The sequence below is a fragment of the Trachurus japonicus genome, chromosome 12, assembly GCF_045865225.1.
Source record: "Trachurus japonicus isolate A0001 chromosome 12, Traja_1.0".
NCBI classification, from domain to species: domain Eukaryota; kingdom Metazoa; phylum Chordata; class Actinopteri; order Carangiformes; family Carangidae; genus Trachurus; species Trachurus japonicus.
Genome location: NC_140918.1, coordinates 22,370,781 through 22,393,292, shown reverse-complemented (window position 1 = coordinate 22,393,292; position 22,512 = coordinate 22,370,781). Strand labels below are relative to the sequence as shown.

The window sequence follows — 22,512 nt, the reverse complement described above, 5'->3', positions numbered from 1 at the left end:
ACTGTGTGCTGGTCAGCCTCAGGTCAGATTGAAGGGTAGAGTGACTCTCTATCGGAAAATGATGTGGGCTAACTAGTTAGCATGCTCATATGATATCAAACTGTTTTAAGAAATTATACTCCAAAGACATTTGGCAGTGTGAAGGACAGCCCAAGTGGGGTTTGATCCCCAATCTCCCAGATAAGAGTCATGTGCACTGACCATTCAACCAAAGGGATATTCCTGTGGCCAAGTAGCCAGGGCGCATGATCAATTGGAGGCATAGTGACAGGACCGTCAACTGTCACAGACACATTATGAAAAGTTAGCCAATTAAACATAATAGTGTGTCTTAAAGGCACCACAAAGTTGGGAGCCTGTGAAAGTTTTCTGTTGTCCAACACTGATCTGACAAATCTCTTTTTTTTGCATGTTGGACAAAAAAGCGTTGTGTCATCTGCAAAGTAACAAAAATTAACACTGCGACTGGCTTATGTGGGTTATGTTGATTAAGAAGTAAACATCTCATATCGCTTCCAGTTAAGAATGTTATTCTCTCTACTCCCTATGCAGCCAAGCCTTTATTCTGTCTTCAAGCGGCTGTGAGAGCACAGATAAGATCCCTGCTCCCCAAACTCCTACATGACTTGGACTTAGACTTACCAGCCTTCACATGTAAAGGTTTTTTCCCCCTGAAAGTATTTCAAGCACATTTCCCATGTACCATTGACTGGATGTCCTTTTATTTGTCGTGCTCACCTCACATTGCAGGACTGCGAGTCTTTGTTGAGATTGTGAAACCAGGACTGCTGGGCCTGACGGTATTCTGCTCTTGTGATCATGCCATCTTTATCCATATCCAGACCCAAGAACACTGACCGTGCTTTGTCTCGCTCCTTGGCAGTCAACAGGCGCTCCATCGAGTTCTAGGGAAAACAAAAAAAAGTTGTGAGATTAGGTGCACCTACTCATTTAAATCTCTCATAATAATTCCATTTGCCTTTTTATGCTTTCCATTGTTGCAATTTAAGGGCCTGGCAAGGGTATTTTTAGGGCTCATTTCTTTGGCGTTAATCATACTCAATCACATTAGCACTGTCAGATATAATCTGCATGCAGTGATTTACCCTGTGCTACCCCAGAGCCGTACACGGTCCACAAACTGTAAACGTAATCTCCCGAGCCAAAAACAAAGCACAACATTTGCAAGAACTGCTGGTGTGGTGATCAAGTGACAATAAAACTGCAAAATAAAGCAATCCAGTCAGGCGGGTGCAGGCCAAAATCTTGCTACCTTTTGCCCCCTGAGCAATTCCATCAAATTAACCTCACTCAACATAATCTATTTGACTTGTGCTCCTCCATCCTCTACAAGGCTGATTAAAGAGTATTTGGCTGAAGAGGGGAAGGTATGCTTTTGCCAGGCACTTGAAGAGCCAAGAACACCTCTCTCTCTCTCTATTACTGGCAGAGACTGTTGATGGTGAAGACATCATTGAGCAAGTTAAGGCTTCAAAATAATCTCCTTTTCAGTAATTGTAGATGTGTACGTTTGTGTTCCAGCAAAAAAACTTGAACCTCAAAGTCAACCAGTCAAATCCAAATACAGAAAATTACTTTTTAGTATCCAATACCACCCACACAATCCCAGCTTTTCTTTCCTGTTGCTACATCAAAACATGACACAGTTTGTGGCTGCATGGCATAAATGATTTTCAAAATAACATTGGGATGTGTAACAAATCAGAAACTGATACCTCCTCCTGACAGTTTGTTGAATATATTCAATATGTTTTCTCAGGGTTGTATACTTTACCTCTGTGCGAAACTTCCTCAACACTGCCAGAGACTCGTGGTACAGGAAGTCTGACCACTCAATGTGACCCTTCTTCTCAGGATCCAGAGCTGCAAACTGGGCCAGAACCTCCTCCTCTTGTTCGTCAGTCAGGTCCTTATCAAACTGCTGCTTGGATGCAAAGTGACGGTACTGCAGCAGCTCATCCGACACCAGGCATGACTCTAGAGCAACAAGGAACAATTCATCGCATCAAACCTAATTAGTCACAGACCAGTCTTCCAGATATAATTAACTTATGGTGACTCATTCTGTACAATGGCAAGACCACCTCCCATTGATTGCCCTGCTTCCAAGCTGTGGAGTAATGCCACACAATTGGAAGTCGACCTGGTTGAGGGGCACATAATGTAATAAGTTTGACTAAGCAATCCAATAATGAATCCAAGGGAATATATTTGTGCATGCAACAGGCATTTCTGTAAACTAGATATATTTCTGCCCAGTGCTCAGCAATGATATTATTTTGTTTCCTCTGATAAATGCAGCACTGAACATTCAGTGGCTACATAGACCAGGGAGGCAGGTGCAGAGGAGGGCAAGTATTCATAAAAAAAATGTATGATATGAAAAAGATGCATTGTAGGTTAGTGGTGTGCAAACAGCAACTTTTTGCCTGAGGCCTAAGTACAGTAATGTTATGAGTTGGAGAAAACACAGTGGAGACCCTGCTGTGCTACACTAAATGCCTCATTCACAAAACCTTCTGTTTGACAAACACTTTCTTCATACTCATTGCTCATGCAATCATTTTATACTGTATTCATTATGAATTCATTTGTATTTTATGTTCTTGCGATGTGTCTGTAGAAATATTGGACAAGAAAACCAGGCAAAACTGGCAGCCTATGACTCGATGTAGTGTTGGACATCGACGATTTTTGTGATTCACTATCTTTTTGAGTTTCAAAAGAAGCTAACAAGGGATCAGTGAGGATAGAACTCATCAAACTTGCGGTGTACAGGCCTCTGACGGCTGTAGCCTACAGCAGAGCATAAAACCAGAGATATGTGGGATTAGAGATGATTATCTTTTGCTCCAGTGAATTCAAAATAATTTTTATTCATTTTTTGGAAATGCAAAAACAAAATGTGTCCCAGCAGAACCATTGTGAACTGTTTCTTTCTTTCCAGGATGAAGAAAAACATGTTTATGCCGACACTGAGTGTATTCAGAATCCAAAACCACATTCAGACAGATAACATTTGAATTCTTTGTCAGTTGCAACTGCAGTCCAATGCCCACGCAGTGTGACCACATGATTTAGGGAAACATATTCACTGCAAGTTGATCCATCACCATCAACTGTGCTTCTTCCTGTGAGCTTAAAGCCAAGCAAAGTGGGCAAATAGGTCTGGAAGATATGCCTATAAGGCTGTAGAATGTTTTAGTTTTGATTTCAGCACCCATGTTAATGAGTTACAATTTTCCCTTACGAGTAGAGATGTAGAAATGACAAAAACAAAGTTTGATCTTAGCATTACTCACCTGGGATGATCTTGCACTGCTTAAATGTCTCCATGAGGCTGTACATCTCTTCTTCTGTTAGCAGTAGATTCAGATTGTCCTACACAGAAAGATGAGATGACGGAAGATAATTATCGTTTGTAGAAAAAAAAAACATTTTCTTCTATTGAAAATTGTACATTACTGGATGTTTTAATTTGTGAGTGCGCTCTAATTATATGAAGTTAGGCCCAGATGGGACTCCTGCAATTAACCACAAGCACTCTATTTCACCAAATATTCTGTTTCCCAGGTGATTCTCATTATGTGCTGTTTTGCCTCTTCATTACTGTCATTAGTAAAAAAAAACAAAAAAAAACAGGGTGCCACGAGTCTTGATATTTCATAAATTTCCACACTGGGAAAAAAAGGAGAAGATTTTTAATTGCAAAAATCTACCAAGCAATACTGCCGGGTAGTGACTTACCCAACCTTGTTTAATGGCTATAACAACTCGCAGTTAATCAGAGTTAAAGCTAAATCTGATGGAAAGAAATGTGTAACATGAAAATATCTTCCAGTACTCTGGTTTTGACACCAGAAAGTGCACAGACAAAAAAAACAAAAAAACATTTATCCCTATCTGATACTAACTACCTAAACGGCCCGTTAGTGATTCCTGAAGTACGCCTATTCCTGTTTGTTTACATGGTTCTCACTGCTGCCTGCAACACTTTAGGGTTTATATAAGCCGCATTATTAAATCTACATGAGAATACACACACAACATATTCAGTAAATAAATATATCAAAAAAGCAGCCTCAAGCTCAGAAGACACTCGAGAATCAAAAAGAGAAGTGTCAAGAAACACTCATTAAAAACACTATTATGCTTTACAACACTGAGAAGTTTCCCCTGTGTTTACCTTTAATCTGACTACTAAAGACTTCTGTTAAATTTGGTTTTTGAACACAACCCTTCAACAGGCACACATAAATCTTAGCTCCAAACATTATACATTCTGCAATGGAGTAATGGTGTTGCACTGAGCAGATATAACAATGAACAAAAATAGAATACCAACATCCATTGAAATTTCTCCTTGTACACAAGATAAATAAACTTCAGACTACTACTCCCCCACCTCTGTATCCTCAGTCCTTCCTATGGACGAGTGATGAATCCAAATGAACTAGGCCACCTGGCCTCATTATATCAGCCACTGGAAGCTGAACATGTGTGCCAGCTAGCTGCATGGTGTCATCCTGTATTTCTTCGACCTGTCATCGAGATCACAGCAACTGCCAACACGTTGCTACGTTGGTGTCCGACGCATTTACAGACCAGCAGTCTGTATACCAACAGAGTATTTCATGATTTACCTATTTGCCTTGAATAGTACCAAAATCTTTCTTCTAATATCTGGGTGCAAGTGGGTGGTCCTGAAAGCCTGGGACACTGTGGCCTTGTTAGAAGGAACTAAACTCTGGATGTTTTTCCACATAATTTGTACTGTAATGTCCTGAAGCGGCTTTCGCAGATTTGCAGTTTTTGCACAATCAACAAAGCCATTCAAAAACCCTGCGCAGACACATTTCAGGAAACGACAGCGAGATAGTGTGAAATAAAATATGCTGAACTGTGGCACTAAAACTCATCAGTAGCAAGAAGTAACCAGCAATTTCCACAAGCAATAGTCTAATACAATTTTACATAAAATTCAATGTAGTCCTGCATGGACAACTATTAGTTTAGATTTTATCAGCACATCAGGTATCACCAAAAAAAAAAATTAAAATGATTATCTTCATCTGCCTTCACAAATGTCACGTTTTTCTTCTGAGCACTTCAGGTGATGCACTGAGATCAGTTATGTATGCCACCTCCAATAAAATAAATATCATTTTCCTAAGCCATGTGGGAGGCTGGAAAATTACAGCGTGCACAACATAATCAGTCCCATCTATCTTCTCTTCTTATTTTTCATTATAATATTTCTTGCTGCTCTCAGCATGCTGCATCTTATTAGGCTCCTAATTAAACTACAATTCCCAAAGGAACTCTGAAAGTATGTGTCTATCTATCACTCTCTAAAGTGAGATGTGAATCAACATTAAAAAAAACAAACAAAAAATAGATCACACTGTCATCAAATTGCCTCCTTTGTTAGCTCTTTGACAGACATCATCTCTGTGCATCTTTAATCCGCAGCGTCTCTACCTTCATCAAGCCCCAAGGGAAAAAAAAGTATAATAAAAACAGCACGTTCTAATTTCACACATTTTTTTGAGACTGTCTTTTACAGAGAAATGACAGCATTACTGTAGATTTAAAATAGCTTGTGATCAGGCTCAAAGCATAAAGGAGAAAAAAATAAAGAAAATGAAATCTTCTTCCTGATTCCAAAGCCACAAGAATCAATATTTCTATGCTAACAGTAAATTAGATGACTAAGTATGTCGCTACAAGTGACGTAATCAGTATACTATGTCATAAAATAAGAGCATTATCACCTAACCCTGCCGCTCCCCTCGTGTCTGTGGAGCCCTTTAGTCACTTTTATCTGACAGCACACGCTAGATTCCCTGAATCATGCTGCAGCTTTACAGTCAGATATTCTTCTCAGGAGCTGCTGAAAGCCTCCGGAGCTAAAAGGAGACTGGATATTGGACTTGGCTTCATGGCGGTGGATAAAAACAGAACTCAAAATGAATGTTTTATTTACGCATCCGGCATGTCTGCTGCATTAATGCACTCCACTATGACCTGAGCTTCAACACAGTAGTCCTGAGAAGCCAACTGCGAGCATAAAAAAAAAAGAGCCAATGCTATAAAGAAGGGTCGCCCATATTCACAGACCCTTCCTCGGTCTGATTGGCTGCCGCTGAGCCGTGCACACAGCCGTCTGCTTTGAAGGCTAACTGCAAATCCACTTTCAAGGAAAGTCGTCCCATCTGCTGGCAGCAGCCCTGCAGTGCCTGTGTCAAATCAAATGTTAGATGTGACAGAATTGGGGGGGGTGAGGGTGTTTGGAACAGCTGACTGACATGTGCTAACACGTTTGCTGGATTCTTTAGCTGTAGCAACTAGAATTTAAATAAAACGTCCCTCTCTTTCTCCCTCCCTCGCTGTATTGTCTCTTTTTCCGCCCCCGTTCCTCGCACAGTGAAGGAGCGAGCCAAAGAAAGAGGACCTTTCAGCGTCCTCTCACAGATTGTGTGAAAACATTTCCCTCTAAGCGCAACTTTGGCAAGTGAGTTTGCTTCTCAAGGCTGCCGAAAAAGCCCCTACTCCACAGTGAAGCGTCCTCCAGAAAAGCACCCTTCAGCTGTTTATGCTGGAATTAAAACAGACTGCATTCTGCCTTCTCACAGGGCAGCGATCACCGGAGTCATCGGTTTTGGCTTTGGCCTTGCATTCCTGATGAGAAGCTGGGCGTTTTGTTTCACACCGAAAACCCATCCAGAACATTGCCTCACTTTTACTTGAACAGCACTTGAAATGGTTTCACAGGAAAAATAAATAAAGGGAGGCAGTGTGATAGCTGCTATTTATGCTAATGTTGGTGCATGTAAACGATGCTTGATCCTCAGCTTTCTATAAAAGATAACAATGACATGCAGCAAATCATGTATCCGCTCTCACCACGAGGATGGTCCACTTTCTGACACTTCTCATATATTTAAAAGAAAATCTCAACATGAAATAGCAGCAGTTTTAATTCTAACTCACATAATTAAAATTAACAGGCTGTAGCAATTAAAGATGACATCTGATTTCACCTGTTGACAGCAAAGTTTGGCCTAACTGACTGTGACTCACACATAAATGAAGTTGCTTTTCCTGCTTTGATGAATCATTGTTGCAAAGCTGCTGTTGGTTGTTACGAGGCTAATATGCTCTCTCATTTTGTGGAAGACAAACAGTTGTCACAGTATTGGGAATCTCCCAATTGAGCGTTGAAATGTCATGATCGTTGTTTTAACACCAAACATGTCATGAGCTCATTCAGGACCTTGTGTAGACCATAGTTTATTTGAATCCCCATTAGCTGTTACTACTGCAACAGCTACTCTTCCTGGGGTCCATGTTAAAAACATGCAATTCAAGTAACAATAATATTTTACATGAATACATACATGAATACAGTTTCAACACTAATTTCCGAATTACACATGCTCACACACTCACACCCACATATACAAGCACACACACACCTGCCTATAAAAGCTGTGATGCAACTGCAAAGGTAAATTTAAGTTAACAGCACAGAGCTGTGTATGTCAGGTGTTGTCAGTCAGGTGTGAAATATATATGAAAACTCATCAATTTCAGTTTGTCATCATCCACATACCTCACCAACTTGACTTTACCATTGTATATAATGTCACTTTGCAGGTTTATGTGTGATGCTTTAGTAACGGAATATGTAAATGTAAAATGTAAAAAAGTGTTTTCCCAAATTTTCCCTCTCAAGAAACAAGGCTAGCTTGTGATAACATGTATAGTGTTTGTTTTTTTCATGAATTGCAGCCCTCTGGTCTATTATAATTGAAAAATAATCATAAATTCAGTTTAAATGTATCAGATCATTAGATGCGTGTGCCTCCCAGAGCACCCCTGTGAGCTACGAGGCATGATTGGTTTTTACAAATAGAAACACCACCTGTTAATTGTTTCATAATTCAGGTTTATGTACCAAATCATGACACAAAATATGACTCAGAAAACTTTGCTCTCTTCAGTACCAGGATGACACATACTGCAGAAAAGTTGCCAAAGACTAAAGATGATACCGTAATAATATGAAAAAAAATGAAGGCAACTTTAAATTACTGTAAGAATAGAAGCGGTATAATAAACAGCGGGTTGTATATGATTGTGGCAGTGAGCTGCGCAGACTTACACAATAGTAGCAGCTCCAGCCAGTAACAGTGTGGGCAGTATCTCTCATCTCCTGCAGGGCTTCAGCACGCAGGTAGCCCAGCTCCCTCAGGCAGCCGTCATGAAACACTCGCGTACAAATCCTGCATGGGTACAGGTCGTCGGCTGTCCACACCTCGCACACGTCACACATCTCATCCCTCGGTGGCTGAGGTAAGAAAAAGTAGGTGTCAATCAGAGTGGTTTGATGGTAGGAGGGGTGTTGTGTAATGTAAGACATGAAAACTGAAATCTGTGGCTTTGTCTGACATTTTTGCAAGCCTTTGTCCTGCTTTCCTGTACACTCCATTTAAACTCTGTATACATTAAGAAAATGACCGCAGGATGCTTAACTGGTTATCCACCCAAACACGCTGTCAGTTTTTATCCTTGAAGTGTTTTTTATCTATATCCCACTGTTGCAGCACCAGCTTCAGGGCTGAAGACAGATCACAGATGAGACTGTGGCATTTATTTCCATCACAGCTTATCGTCTACTTAGAGCTTATCTTTTAGTGACCTGATGACTCAGTTTGTGTCAAGAATCCTTCATCAAAGCTCCAGTCAAAATGAGTCTCTCGACATTCATCATCTTCTAAGATCATTTAAGGGTTGTTTCTCTAAAAATCCAGACTAAGATCTTGAACTTCCATGCTGCAGCACAGTCAATAAAAGACACACTGGCTTGCTCTACTCTTAAGCCTAGTGTGGAGAGAACATGATCAATTCTTAGCCGAAATATTGTACAGAAGGAAAGTTCACAAGATCAATAAATCTAGAGGGTTCATCACCATAGAAGCACAATTGCGCTCAACACCCTTCCTTGCAGTCTACCTATTGAAGTGTGAGATATTTTGACCTCATGGAGGTACAAGAGTAAAGCTCAGAGTTTCAGCTAAGACTAAAATAAATCCACAAGAAGAAAATAAAACACTTGGTACAACATGTTTCAATGTCAAAATGGCATCCAGGTTTTTGCATTGACACATGCTCATACTCAAATAAGACCATGGAGAAAGTGATGCAATGTAGGGAGGCATGACCTCAACAAAAGATGGGAAATGGGCCCAATATTGACCCTTGAGGTACACCACACTTGACATGAGAAAATAAACAGACAGTGGCTGATGGATTTACAGAACTTTCAATATGACATTGACATGGTTCCCTTGAAACCAGTGCACTGCCAAATAAACCCACTCACCAAAAGCATTAGCTTGCTGGCATTACCTTGACTATCCCATAATGATGCCTGAGTCATTGTGGTCTAGAAAGGCCATGGATTAGTAATTTGCTTGCAATAGCACATCTTTCCTGTTCAAATTCACAATTCACTACAATTAATACAAGGTTGACACTTTCACCTCTGTGCTTCTTGCTAAAGTGCAGCAATGACTTTACAGGAAGTTGTCATGCAATGTTTACTCTTTTGTAAAGTAGAGAATCTAATGGTGTCAGTGCTCCTGTGAATCCTTTCCCCTGTTAGTCATCATAAGGTCACCTCTCAGAGCCTGCAGAGCACCCTGCCCACATAATGCTCAAAAACAACACATCTCACAAACAACTTCAAACCCTAATAGTCTCACCTTCAACAAGGGTGTTTAGATAAAGTTATTTTATCACTTGGCTGAACTGCTTTATCATGTGTAACTTGGGGGAGGCAGACATAACGCGCTGCCGTTGTCATGGTGATTCTTTGACACCTCGCCGACATCAAGATTGAACATATTTATAATCCAGTGACAAAATAACACCATGATTCAGGTGTAATACCTGCTCTTTCTTTTCCAGCTCCACCTCTAAGGGCTGGTCATCATCAGCTTCTCTTTTAGGCCGCACGAAAGCAGGCGGGGTGAGCTGATGGGTCTTGTCAAGATCTTCAGGCTCCACTCCCTTCCCGTCCCGTAACCTGGACCAGGCCTCCTGGTTGACTTTACACTCGTCCCTGGATGGAGCTGAGGCCTGCTGGGAGGTGGACGGACCGGCGCTACTGTCTGTTTCCTCCTTCCCCACCTCGTCTGTGTTCTTCTCCTCCAGAGCGGCTGAAGCTTTGGCAGGCCCGTCAGCTTCCTCAGCTTCTCCGTCTGCCGGTTTGGCTGTGGCGGGCCGATCCTTGATGCCAGCCTGAAAGGCAGAGACGACGGCGCTGCATTTCTGCACCTTCTCCACCTGCTGCTTCTTTGACATGAGCACTCCCATGGCTGCAGACAGATAGTGAGACAAATAAACAAAGAACAATTCATCAAAACAATCACTTATAGCAGCACATTATCCAAGATTATAGCCTTTTATAACTTGGTTTTAAATCATAAGAGTTCCAAATGGTTGAATATTCATGACCTACTGAGCAAAATCTCCAAGTCCCTTTTTCCCCCCAAACAAACATGGTCAGCTTAATACATCTAAGAAATAAATAAAACTTCATGTCAAATATCCAGGTTTACAACCTTTAGATTTTAGCTTTAACACAAACCCAACGCATCTTTTTCCCAGATGAAATTGAAAACTGTGACAATTGACACCCCCCCCACTCCCATTTTCATCCTGTCACTCACATACTGTACAGTGCATACACATGGTGGCAGTTCTCAGTCAAAAGAATGTGTACTGACAAGATCTGTCATTTGAAGAAGGACTTAAAACTCTGAGAAAAGGGATTTAAAGAAGAGCTGACAGAGGTATAGCAGCAGAGGCAGTCAACTCCCTGAAGGACTCTTTGGTGCAGTTGTAATTTTCTTGTATAGGGTGGGAGAATAAAATAAGGACACTGTGAGAATTAACTACAGTCAAGCACAGAGATGAGCTCATCAGCCAGTGCAAACATCTACTCTTTGAGCATCAGATCGTGTTTTTACTGAAGGTCCTCCACGTTTTCTGCACATCCTAAACAGCTCGGCCTTTTTGAATCTCCCACATCTCTTTCTATCAGCAGCAATGTCCCTGAACTCCACTGCTTATTACTAATAAGCCCTGCCCATCTGTTCCTGGCTCACTGCTCCTATTTCATGTAGTACCATATGAAGATATTGAGGTCCAAACTAGGAAAGCAGGTCCCACAACGCACAGCATACAGAATATTACATGCATAATGAGGCGTTTGTGTATCTTTAAATCCTATGCTGTAAAGCAAGGAGTCTGATGCCACCACATGCAATGTAAGGAATACTGTACATATCGATGCAGAAATCTATATCTTGCTTCATGTGTCTTTGGCTTTATGCAGCTCATCATGTAAAGTAGGACATTCATCTGAATGACAATAAATAACTGCTTGGCAATTCTGTGAAAAAGTGAAAGCTGAACGGTAAGACAAAGATCATTAAGATTTGAGAAGGTTTAGAAAATCTATCTCCATCATCTTGACATATGGATAAAGAAATATAATAAATCAAAAACAGAATACTCCCCTCCATTCAAATTACTACAGTACACACACATACACCGCGTGTAAATTATATAACTGGCCAATAATTATACAAAATTGAGAAACTAAAGCATAGAGTTCAGTTCACACAAAAATATATTTTCTTATTCACCCCAATGGTATCTAGTTCTGGTTTTATTTGCACAGTTTCAGAGATTTATTTCTCTGAGCTCGTTGCCAATGACATGACTGTGAAACGAATTTTAACTGTGTTGCTTACAGCGATGATGAAGGACAACTTAGAAAGTCAAACCGCAATGTTTCTTTCCAGACACCATGTGCCAGTTATTTTTGGAGGCTCCACAGTGTCCATTGTGATTAGTTTTCTTTCTTTTTTTGGAAACACTCCTGTTGGCCATCTAGGGGGGTTTGGTTCATTTAGCAGCAAAACAAAGTCATTCACCTACACATGTCACAGACATGAATTGCCACACAGGCATTGTTATTTTATGCTGAGTGAGGTTTTCCTCATCCTACACCCCCAACCAGTTTTCCTTGATTGTTCAAGGATTCACATCTAGTGACCTTCAGCCCAAAGGTCATCCTCTGTCCTCAACCCCTCTGCTCTGTCTAAATTAGATCAGCTAATTAACTTCCACCATTATATCAGGGAGTCAAATTTTAACTCACAAAGAGAGTAACCTTTGACACACTTATGAATCAGCGTGGATAGGTAAAAGTGTGCTTGTTTTTAATGGTCCCACAGGGATAGACACACACACACGGCATCATTCACCACAACTTGCTGAGTTCAGTCAAGCTTGGCATTGCTTCTCTTAACCTCCAACTGTTCACAAAATGAAACAACTAGAACTAAGATAAGGTAAGATCAACTTCATTCATCCCCGAGGAGAAAATTAACTTCACTCCCTGCCAAAATCTTTAGATAGCTAAAACACCAAGGCAATTTTGTGTCAACAGTGTGACAGCGTTGTTTGATTTTGGCGATGAAAGAGTGAGGTCTATAAATTCTCAGTAAAGATGCAACAAGTTATAGATGTCATTTTGTTGAAAGTGTAACTCATATGGATTTCTGTGAAAACTGTCACGAGAAAGGTTCAAAAGGCATGACGAGGAAACATCACAGAGTAGAAAGCCCTGCATTTGTAAAGAAATCTGCATGAAATATGTTCAAAGGATTGCGTAACTCTTGTGTACACCTACAGTGAAATAATGCACTAAAAGATATGGCACAGTGTGCACTGACTTAGCTCTCATTTCCACTTAAGTGAGACGCAACCGTGAATTCCATTATTGAAAAAAGGCGCCGCCGTGGATTCAAGTTGATTACACGCTACTTATGGGACATGTGTCTTTAGCTCTGAAATGCAATCCCATCCATCCACGCTGCACATAAGTGCCTGTGTGAAATTCAATCGCATTTATTTGACGTGAAACGGGAGTCGTTCCCTCTCTCTTCCTCCCGTGCTGTCTCTAATAGCTCACAAGACCTTATGTTTTCAGGCTTCTGGTGGACTTATGCTTCACAGACTCTAGAGGATACTGCATTTGTTTATATCATCCATTTCAATGATCCTATAAGGACACACACGGTGAGATTACAAGCCACCTTAGTTGAAACAAATCAGAAACAAAGGAATTATTGATTAGTGTATTCAATATGTATCATTCTGTCTAGCATCTCTATAAAGTGAGGTCAAAGGTCAAGGAGGCTGAAGTGTACTGTAGCACTCCTGCAGATGGTAAATGTTCCCTCTGACTATGTTCAGAGTATGTCATATGTCCACACTGATAAAATGCCAAACTGAAGCGTACTCCAAAATGACAGCTGCTTACTAAAATGGATCAAGTGTGTTGCTGATGCGCTGTATTGTTGTGTTGTGAGAAGAGGGACTCAGAGTTGGACAAAAATGTGAACAATTAGCAGACTGACAGTGAAATGCCTTTAGTTAGTGCTTAGAAAGCACCTGAAAAAGTGACTGAGATTCATAGGTAGCCGAGCCTTGCTCTGTGGACCGTCTTCCTCAAGGACACGCACATCACTTAAATGGTCAGACTTAGAAATGACTCCTCCTGCAGTTTGATGAATGACAGTGTTGTACCCAGAATACAAAATGATTAAAATACACATATCTAGGCCTGTGCAATACCGGCTAGACAGTTATCCTAACCGCTGGAATTACAATCAGCTCAGTGGGTTGTTTTTTAGCACAGATGAGCTTAAGCTGAAATGCTGTTCCATTATTTTGAGGCAGGAGTAGTTAGGATTTTGGATGACAGAAAAAAGAGGAATGGGGGCATTGCGGTACCTGCATGGGGTAGATAAATACTTAATCTTAATTTTCAGCATTTCTGTTCTCTCCACATGTAAATCAAAAATGTGCATAAAAATAGTTGGAATCCACTAATATATGCAAACATGCAATGTAGTATGGCAAAGGCTGCACATCCTCTGTCTGCACTGGGGATGGGTGATACGCTATTAAAAAATATACATATATTTCAATCATTTTGACGGATACTGAATATAATATAGTGGGGAAAGTTTTTTTTGTTGTTGTTCACTCTCACTGGAAAAATGCAGTATAATTGTAATGTGATCTGATTTTGCATTACGACATGCTTCATTTGTGTTGTGACATAATTTACCTTGAAAACTAGCCTGGCTCTCGCCAGACCCTTGTAGTTCCGCAAAGCTCCACCAGAGGCGCTACGCTCAGCTTCACACAAGGGTCTGGACTCGAGGCCAATGCAAACTTCTTCCCCGGAGCAAAAAATAATGAACCAATCAGGATCGCCGGGCGGGACTTTCTGAGGTGTGACGTAGCGCTGAAGCGACTGTTTGAGTCAAACAACAATGGCGGCTCGCAGTGAGGAGTCGTGCGTTGGCATTGATTCTGCTATTTCAACTGTTTTGTCGAATCTATCGAATATTAATTCTTTGAAAGATGAACAGAGAACGATGTGAGTGGCTGAAGTAGCACGTCATTCAAGATAACGGACAAGTGGTTTATCCAATCACATACAAGATTTTTTTACAAGGCCCCGCCTTCTGAAATGAATCGCCTATGGAGCAGTCCCAGACGCTTGTGTGGAGCTCAGCGTAGCTTTGCGGAACTACAAGGGTCTGGCGAGAGCCAGGCTACTTGAAAACTGCATCTCCTTCAATTTGGACATTCACTCCACCACATTGTCATTTGTACAATATTTTGATTAAATGTTCGACTCCCAACACAGTGCCGGAAAATGTCAGATGTGTACCAGAATAAGCGGTGAAATTAATTCAGACAGATCTCCAGTTTGTCCAGAAACTGCTTGAGCCAGTCACAACCATTTATCTAATATGAGGGATGTTTGATATGATGGCTGAGGCTGACACTGGAGCGTTGTGGAAGCATTTCGGTTAACCAAACTGCCAGCTGCTCAGAGGGGTCAAATGGATCCATTATTGCAACAATATTGAATGAACTGGACAGTGTTTGGTTATTTTTCTAAAAGAAGAACTGCTCTTATTTTTTTAGTCTCTGTGCTCTGATTTGTTCGTGTGTGTTTGTTGAAAATGAAATCTTAGAAGATACATTCCCTCCTAGTGGCTGCAGCAAGGACTACACCCCATCATGACTTTCAGCAAAATAGGCCTACTACAAGACTATAAAACCAATAGTCAGGCAGTCAGCAAGGCAGTCAAAGCAAGAGTTCCTGCACAGCTGGAAGTACCTGTTCTTTGTCTTCTGGATTAAGAGAATTAAACTTCTCCCATCTTCACACAAAACATTGCACAGATTTATCTCCCTCAGACACAGAAACAAACAAATGAAACATTTTAACAAGGCACCGGCAGTGTGTAGCTGACATTTACACCCTTGACTTTGTGAACAGCCCCTGAATTGGCTGTAAAGGATCACAAACTAGAAAGGTTAGGAACCAGTGATCAAAACTACTGAGGAAGAAATGGTCCAGTCCAACTGCTTGTTTGCTTAAAAACAGTCAGACAATAACAGCAACAGAACAGAGATAAGAGGAGGGAGTTCTGGCTGGTGAAGGTTGGGACTGGAGGACATTTACCACGCAGCCCGGCAGCAGATAAAGACCAACAACACAACAAAGCAAACACAATACACAAACACATAACTCCCAATAGCATTAGCTCAGATTGATTTCAACCACTTGAATATGTAAAAGTCTTCTTACCAGAGGCCTGCTTCTAAACAGGTCATGCAAGGACTGTCGATGAGAGGAAGCGGTGATCACAATACAGGATGGCACACTGATTATTATTGCGACTTAATTATCCACTGAAGTGACCTTCCCACTCCGGCTCAGAGCAGCGCCGGCGCAGACATTAGACAGTGACAGCCTTTAGATGCCAGATACGCCTGCGATGGATCAGCATGAAACCTGCTGCTTCTTTCACATGAACCCAAGACAAAGGATAAAAAACAAACCTCGTTCAAAACCTTTGAATCCTTAAAGGGGAGGATTAAAATAATGGCATGCCTGATATACAGCATCGTGGTTAAATGCTACCATAGCTGGATCTTCAATTACTGTGCACTGCAGATAATGGACTGAGCCGTTCCAAATGAGATAATCAACAATAAAGAAATTGTTCTTTAATGGCCAGCAAAGTGAGTTGGCGTCATAAACAGCAGGAGGGAAAAATAAGAAACAATAATCGTAAACTAAGTGCTATTACAAGCCCCAAGGTCTTTGTACACTCCATCACTTCGGTGCCAACAGAAAGTGGCATTACAGTAATATCCTTTGGAAGTCAAACACTCATAACTCTATACATCCAAATCTCAGTTTTCCAATTATAGAACGAAATATATGTAGATGTAAAAACAAAAACGCTGCGTGTTTACCTGCATTATTAATAAATTCCACCTCTCAACTCATTTCTCACAGCAGTTCGATAATAGCTTGTAATGGAAACATATACTCATGTACACTGCAGTATGTAACAAGACGCTATATGAGGCCAGAGGGAAAATGAAGACAGGATGCTGGAGAAGCATGTACCTGCATCCTTCAAACAGAGACTGGAATGAAGCTACTGGGCTACTGATGAGGAAAATATCTGAGCACACAGAAGACCTTGTCATTTTCAGGTTAACTTATGAATTTTAAATAAGGGTCTTGTGTTTTTTTCTCTCTCTCTCTTCCCTTTACAAGTTGATTCTGACACAAGTGGGTCAGCACACGGCTTTGATACCTTAGTGTATTAGATGGAGCTGAGTAACCTGCCACTTGGTTTGCCTCGCAAATCTGAGATCCCACAGCTTCTGACCACCGGCCTGTCAAACCGCTCAACCCCTCTCCCCGCCTGAATGACAGTGACATTTGTGCAGCTCGCCACCTGCGTGCGCATCACGCTCACACAAGACAAAGGTGATGTATTTTGTTTTTCCACCATGAAAGCTCGCAAGAAAGTACCACACTACCTACAAAGAAAAACGAGAAGAAACAAAGAACACAGAGAGGATTCTAATATAATACCCACATGTCAATCAAACTGTTTATTACAACTTAGCTCTTTGTGTATCTTTGGCCATATTTCCTGTCGGTGATAATTACGTACCCCACTAGGTTTTGCTGTGATAAGGGCACAGTGCTAATGCTAAAAAAAACAAATGATGAATTCAGAGTTTTAATTCATTTGGCTGACAGAATGAAGGCAGAGAAAATACTATCATGAGCAAAAAAGTTTTCCTCTGGGGATGGGTGTTGTTAACATTTACCAAAATGTATAGACACACCACCAACACCTCAGACATCAAGAATAAGGCCTTTAGTCGTGCTAACGATTAGCAAGCTGTTAATGCTAAATCAAACCCTCCAAACTGTCAGCTAGCTCCTTGTTTGACCATAATGAGTTTTTATTGTTTGCTTTTCTGGTAATGTACACAATTAGCTCATCTGTTAAGTAGCTATTTAGTGATTTATTAGCCTATAACAATTCAGAGAGCTGATGGCTGTGCTTAGCCTGTTGAAATGTCCTTGGGCAAGATACTGAACCCCAAATTGCTCCTCCTGGTTGTAAATGTGTGACTCGTGTTCGAGTGAATGTAAATGTGGCATGTATTGTAAGGTGCTCTGAATGGTCTCCAAGACACGAGAGCTCCATGCAGTCCATTTAAATCAGCTTTAACTTTAACCCCATGTCTATGCAGTGAGGTGATGGACACATTTGGGTATAGCCTGCTCGCATCCAAATAAAGTTGTTTTTAGATAATCTGACTCTCAGCTTGTTTACAACCAGTTTGATTGTGGTTATATTGTGATTCTGCCACATTCATCATATCTCAGCAATTACTTTGTTGTGTCGAATTTCGCCTTACAGCAGTGATGGCACAACAATCACACACCAGTGGTGATTAATGGCCATTTTTCCTCTAAGTCCCATCTGTTTGGGAAAAAAAAGCGGTACCCATTAGGCCCAGCAATCACCCAAATTCACCATTCATATTACACCTGGGAGCTATACAAGCGGAGGAGGCGGGGATGAAACTTCCCCAGGCTTGACGCTCACTAGACTCCAACGGGAGCAGCTGCCTCCTCTGCTCTGCTCTCTTTCTTGGACCTTTCTGAATGATTTAAATGCCCCCAGATAAAAAGAAAGAAAAAGATCTAGGCGAAGGGAAAAGAAATAGGGCCACAGGGCCAGGGGCAGACCTGACATCTATGGTTGAAGAAATGTTACTCTGTCAAGCTGCACTGCGACAGAGTAGTCTCAAGATGGTGAGGTATCAGACATTCACTCATTTTTATGTCTCATGTAATGTGACAGGATCTCAGCTTCTGCTCCAAAGTGTAACAGCAGTTTTTTGGAGGAGTAAGTGAACAAGTGAATCATTCATTTTGTTTCTCTTGTTTCTCTCATATTTGATGCACCTCTCTTTTTTTCCACAAGGAGTCTACGTTTAGGATTCCAAATGAGTTCAGGCTGTTGACTCATATCAGCATGACAGGCTCTCACATGATGAAGCTCTCAGGAGCATCTTGGTTTAATTAAATATTGATAATTTCAGAGGGAAGTGGCTCCTTAAGTCCTTGTGATTTTCTTCTGCTCTTCTGAGTAATCCTTTTGTACAACCACACTTTACAAAGGAACTCCACCAGACCGCGTCAGGGCAAAAACACCCAACTTGAGGTCACAACAGCTACAACAACACAGTGGTCTGGCCCTTCACCAGCAGTGATTTTTATTCTGAGTCCCACCATAAATCATTCCGTGGATGTTGTACATTATAGACAGACAAGAAAAAGAAGTCATGTTTTTAGCAGATCTATCTATGAGAGCAATCGTTACTTTGTCATCATTACTTTGAACAAGCATCCATTTCTTCAATACACTGCAGTGTATTAGAGACCAACGGGGACACCTTAAGGTCTGTATTAGTATTCAGTCCTCCACTGCCCAAGTGTCACTATGAGGAAGTTACTGAGCTCATGTAACAGACATTTATCTAAGGAAGAAACACTCGGTCATAACGATTGTGAAACAACACCCAACTGCAGTCAGTCCAGCTACTGAGACAGATTATTCATTAAATCAGAATTGGTCATAGAAGCAGGTGCACTGTCATTATAGGAACATTTGGCTGTGTGTGTGTGTATGCGAGTGTATGTGTGTGTGTAGAAAATCTGAGAGGATGTTGCTTGAAGGTCAGTGTGAGAGGGCTACGTTCACCTACTGCAAATGTCCTCACTTATTCTGGTGTGTGATCAAAATAATGCAAGTGAACATAATCCACTGGTCCATTTAACCATTAAAACAATTAGTAGGCTATTTTTACTTGACAAAGTAGCTCTTTTCAGATCATTTCAAATAACCTGTATGAACACAAAGCTCAATCTCTTTCTTTTCTTTTTTTTTTTTGAAGCCTTTTGGTTTTGACGCCTCAAAAAAAGACAATTAAAGCAGAAGTAAGTGGTCCGGTCGTTTTCGCTAATGCTGCGTTCCAGGCAGGCTTTTGAAATCGTAAATTACAGCTTCAAGTCACAACTTACGACTTTGTAGCGTTCCAGGCAACCCACTCGTGTTTTTCCGACCTGTTTTACCGGTGAAAGTCACTATAACGGCCACTCGTAACTTCCGACCCGTGAACTCGTACCAGATCGAACTGGTACGACTTCACGGTCGGAAAAATACGAGTTTCCTTGAACGCACCACCAACAGTCCTCGTCCCTACGTAGCCACATTCACGGCGTCCCTTGGCTGCACACACAGCCCTGCATGCCGTTCTCTCTCCTCATTGGATAAAAACTGTAGGATACGATAAATGTTTTCTCCTCGGCTCAGAGCAGAGCAGAGTGACTGACAGACCCGTGTTTCAGACCAAACACTCTATGTAAGTGATTGCTGTCGGAAGATATAACTATTTAAGACTTATATTAACACAAATATATCACTTACTTCTGCTTTAAAAAAGGAGCAATTTTAAAGACCCAGGTTATTGTCTTGGTGTGGACATGTGTTCATAGTTCATCCAAAGGGTGATTTCTTTCGTGTCAGATTATATTCGTTCAAGCAAATAGTGAGATACTGATTTGGAAAAAAAACAATCAAAATTGGGGGAAACTTTTTTTTATTATCTCGACGACCATCTTGTGACAGTTGTTATGTTATGTCTCTTCTTCAAACCATAGCATCATGAAAATGAAGCTAAACAGTATCTGGCTTTGCTCTCATGTTATGTAGCTCAGTGTCCCTCCAACTGTATGATTCCCTTCCCAAAGCTGTTGGATGTCACTGGTATGTGCTGATTAGAATCCCAACCAGCTCTTCTTTTCATTCCTTGTTTCACTGGAGGGGAAGGGGGGTGGGATTTTTTGAATGGGAGCACCACAAAGCATGCCTTTTCATGAGAACGAATCCCCCTTTAGCCAAAGATCTCACCCACGGACCAGGGAAGCAAAGACCTGGAACTAATTACACTAACGAGTTCACCCAGATCCCTGTAATAGCGAGTGAGTGGAATCATTAACAACCATTTAAAACACGCAGATGTACGTGCACTCGGACACACAGGGCTAAATAAATCAGATCAGAGAGAGATTAAGGATCTCTCGCTGCCCCTGGTCTGCACTGATCAGATCCATCACCGCTTCTGGAAGAAACATCCTGCTATGTGCACGAAACAGCAACTCTCCCTCTGGCATTTTATTGCCTCATCCCCCATCCTTGTGTCTGCACCTGAACACATCAACAGCACTCTTCCTAAAAAGCAGCATCTGCTCAAGGCTCAACAAATGGATATGGGTCCTCTGAGCAGAAGAAAAAAAAAAACAGGGGGGGAAAGTACTCTGAATGGGGGAGGACTGTAAAATTCAGTGCATCATTAGACAGGAGACATCATGTTGGCATGCAGGCGCTGCCAGCCTGAAAATCTGTGCCAGTCAAACGCTGTGAGAGAGTCTGACAATAAGCACATAACAGGCGGCCGCGAAGCAGCTCAGGCTGCAGGGATCTGCCACAGAACAAGGAGCAGGACTCAGTCCAAGGTTAACACCAGAACTGGCTTGTGTATGCGCCTATATGGCCTATAGAAGATAACAACAACAGGCTTGTAAACAAAGACTGATGGAGAGCCTAATGGACAGCAGCACTCCCCTGTGGGACAGTGCTGGGGGAAGTGGACAGCTGGAGACTGAGTAAAACTACAATGTCTGAATGTCTGCTGCAGACATTTCAGAAATGATCCATCCAGCCTTGCATCCAGTGGCATGATCTGTCACTGTGACTAACTTAAAAACGTCATGGCAAACAAGAAGCAGCCTATTGCTTTAACTAGCTATCCTCCCAATGACGTGCAATGTGCTAAGTATAGTCTGAGAACTCCCCGCATTTTGGTCTTTTCACTCTGGATTTGTGTAGATTTCTAGCACACACTGCTCTGTACATGCACTGACAGGAACACCAAAGCAGACACACCAGACACCAACAGTGGGAACTCCTGTAGTTTGATAAGAACCATCCACACCCATGTGTGTGCTGACCTAAATGTGCTTCTCACACAAGCATCTGTAACGAGGCTTCCCTGCAGAATACAGCCACCACTGCCTCTTGTTTGCAATAATAACAGGAAGAAAAAAAACCCTCAATCTAGAGCGCTTAGTTTGTTACGTAACAATCCAAGCAGCCTATAACCAAATATGCATATACCCGGGCTCACCTTTAAAGGTAGAGGCTGGTGTTCACCGCGACTTATTGGGGGACTTTGTTCTTCCTGTCTCAAGCCCGGCCGTCCAGCATGGCAAGACTTTGCTTCGAAATGAAGAGTGTGCGCCCTTTACTCGCCCCGCAGAGACATGAATGGCACAGCAGTTTATTATTCCTTCCCCTTCACAGTCCCACGGAGCGAGCGCACAGTCGGCAGCAGCTTCTGTCTCTCCAGCAGGAGTAGAGACTTCTTCAAGAGCCGCGGACAGCTCCGGTGCTGAAATCTGAAATCTTTTTCTTCTGTCTCTCTCTCTCTCTCTCTCTCTCTCTCTCTCTCTCTCTCTCTCTCTCTCTTTCTCTCTCTCCTTCCTTTTCTCCCAGCTCTCCTCCTTCTCCTCCCTCAGCTACTCCTTCTCCCTCAGCTACTCCCCCAGCATCGGAGGAGACCAGGCAGGAGGAGGAGACCTTGGTGCGCGCTCACAGACAGATACACGTCGGCCACTGAAGTTCAATCACGGATTTATGACCGTCATATTTTTGCAGCCCCCCTCTTCCCTCCATGTGAGACCCACCTTGAGTTAGTGAGTGTGTCGTGATCATTCAGGTTAACAACTTGTGCGCTCCTCAGAACCCGGAGCGTCTTGATTGGCCAAGACCCCCCCTAGCAGCCCCCCCAAATAATGAAGTTATAGGGAGCTATGCTCTCCTCAGCAGCCAATTATTTCGCGCAGTAATTTTGAAACGTTAAAAAGAAGGG

General features: G+C 41.8%; 1 protein-coding gene across 3 annotated transcripts in view; it reads right to left on the bottom strand.

Moving 5' to 3' along the window:
- Nucleotides 1-22,248, bottom strand: part of phf24 (PHD finger protein 24) — a 32,809-nt gene extending 10,561 nt beyond the window's left edge. For 2 of the 3 annotated variants that reach the window (XM_085793862.1, XM_085793864.1), the window contains exons 1-6: nt 21,769-22,248; nt 9,979-10,406; nt 8,189-8,374; nt 3,324-3,402; nt 1,796-1,998; nt 739-905 (exon numbers count right to left, since the gene is read on the bottom strand). In XM_085793862.1, the coding sequence (XP_085649988.1) occupies nt 739-905; nt 1,796-1,998; nt 3,324-3,402; nt 8,189-8,374; nt 9,979-10,404 (1,061 nt within the window). In that variant the 5' untranslated portion in view covers nt 10,405-10,406; nt 21,769-22,248. Of the gene's footprint in view, nt 1-738; nt 906-1,795; nt 1,999-3,323; nt 3,403-8,188; nt 8,375-9,978; nt 10,407-15,781; nt 15,993-21,768 lie in introns of those variants that run through there. The other variant, XM_085793863.1, reaches the window with a different exon arrangement.
- Nucleotides 22,249-22,512: the final 264 nt, after the last annotated feature.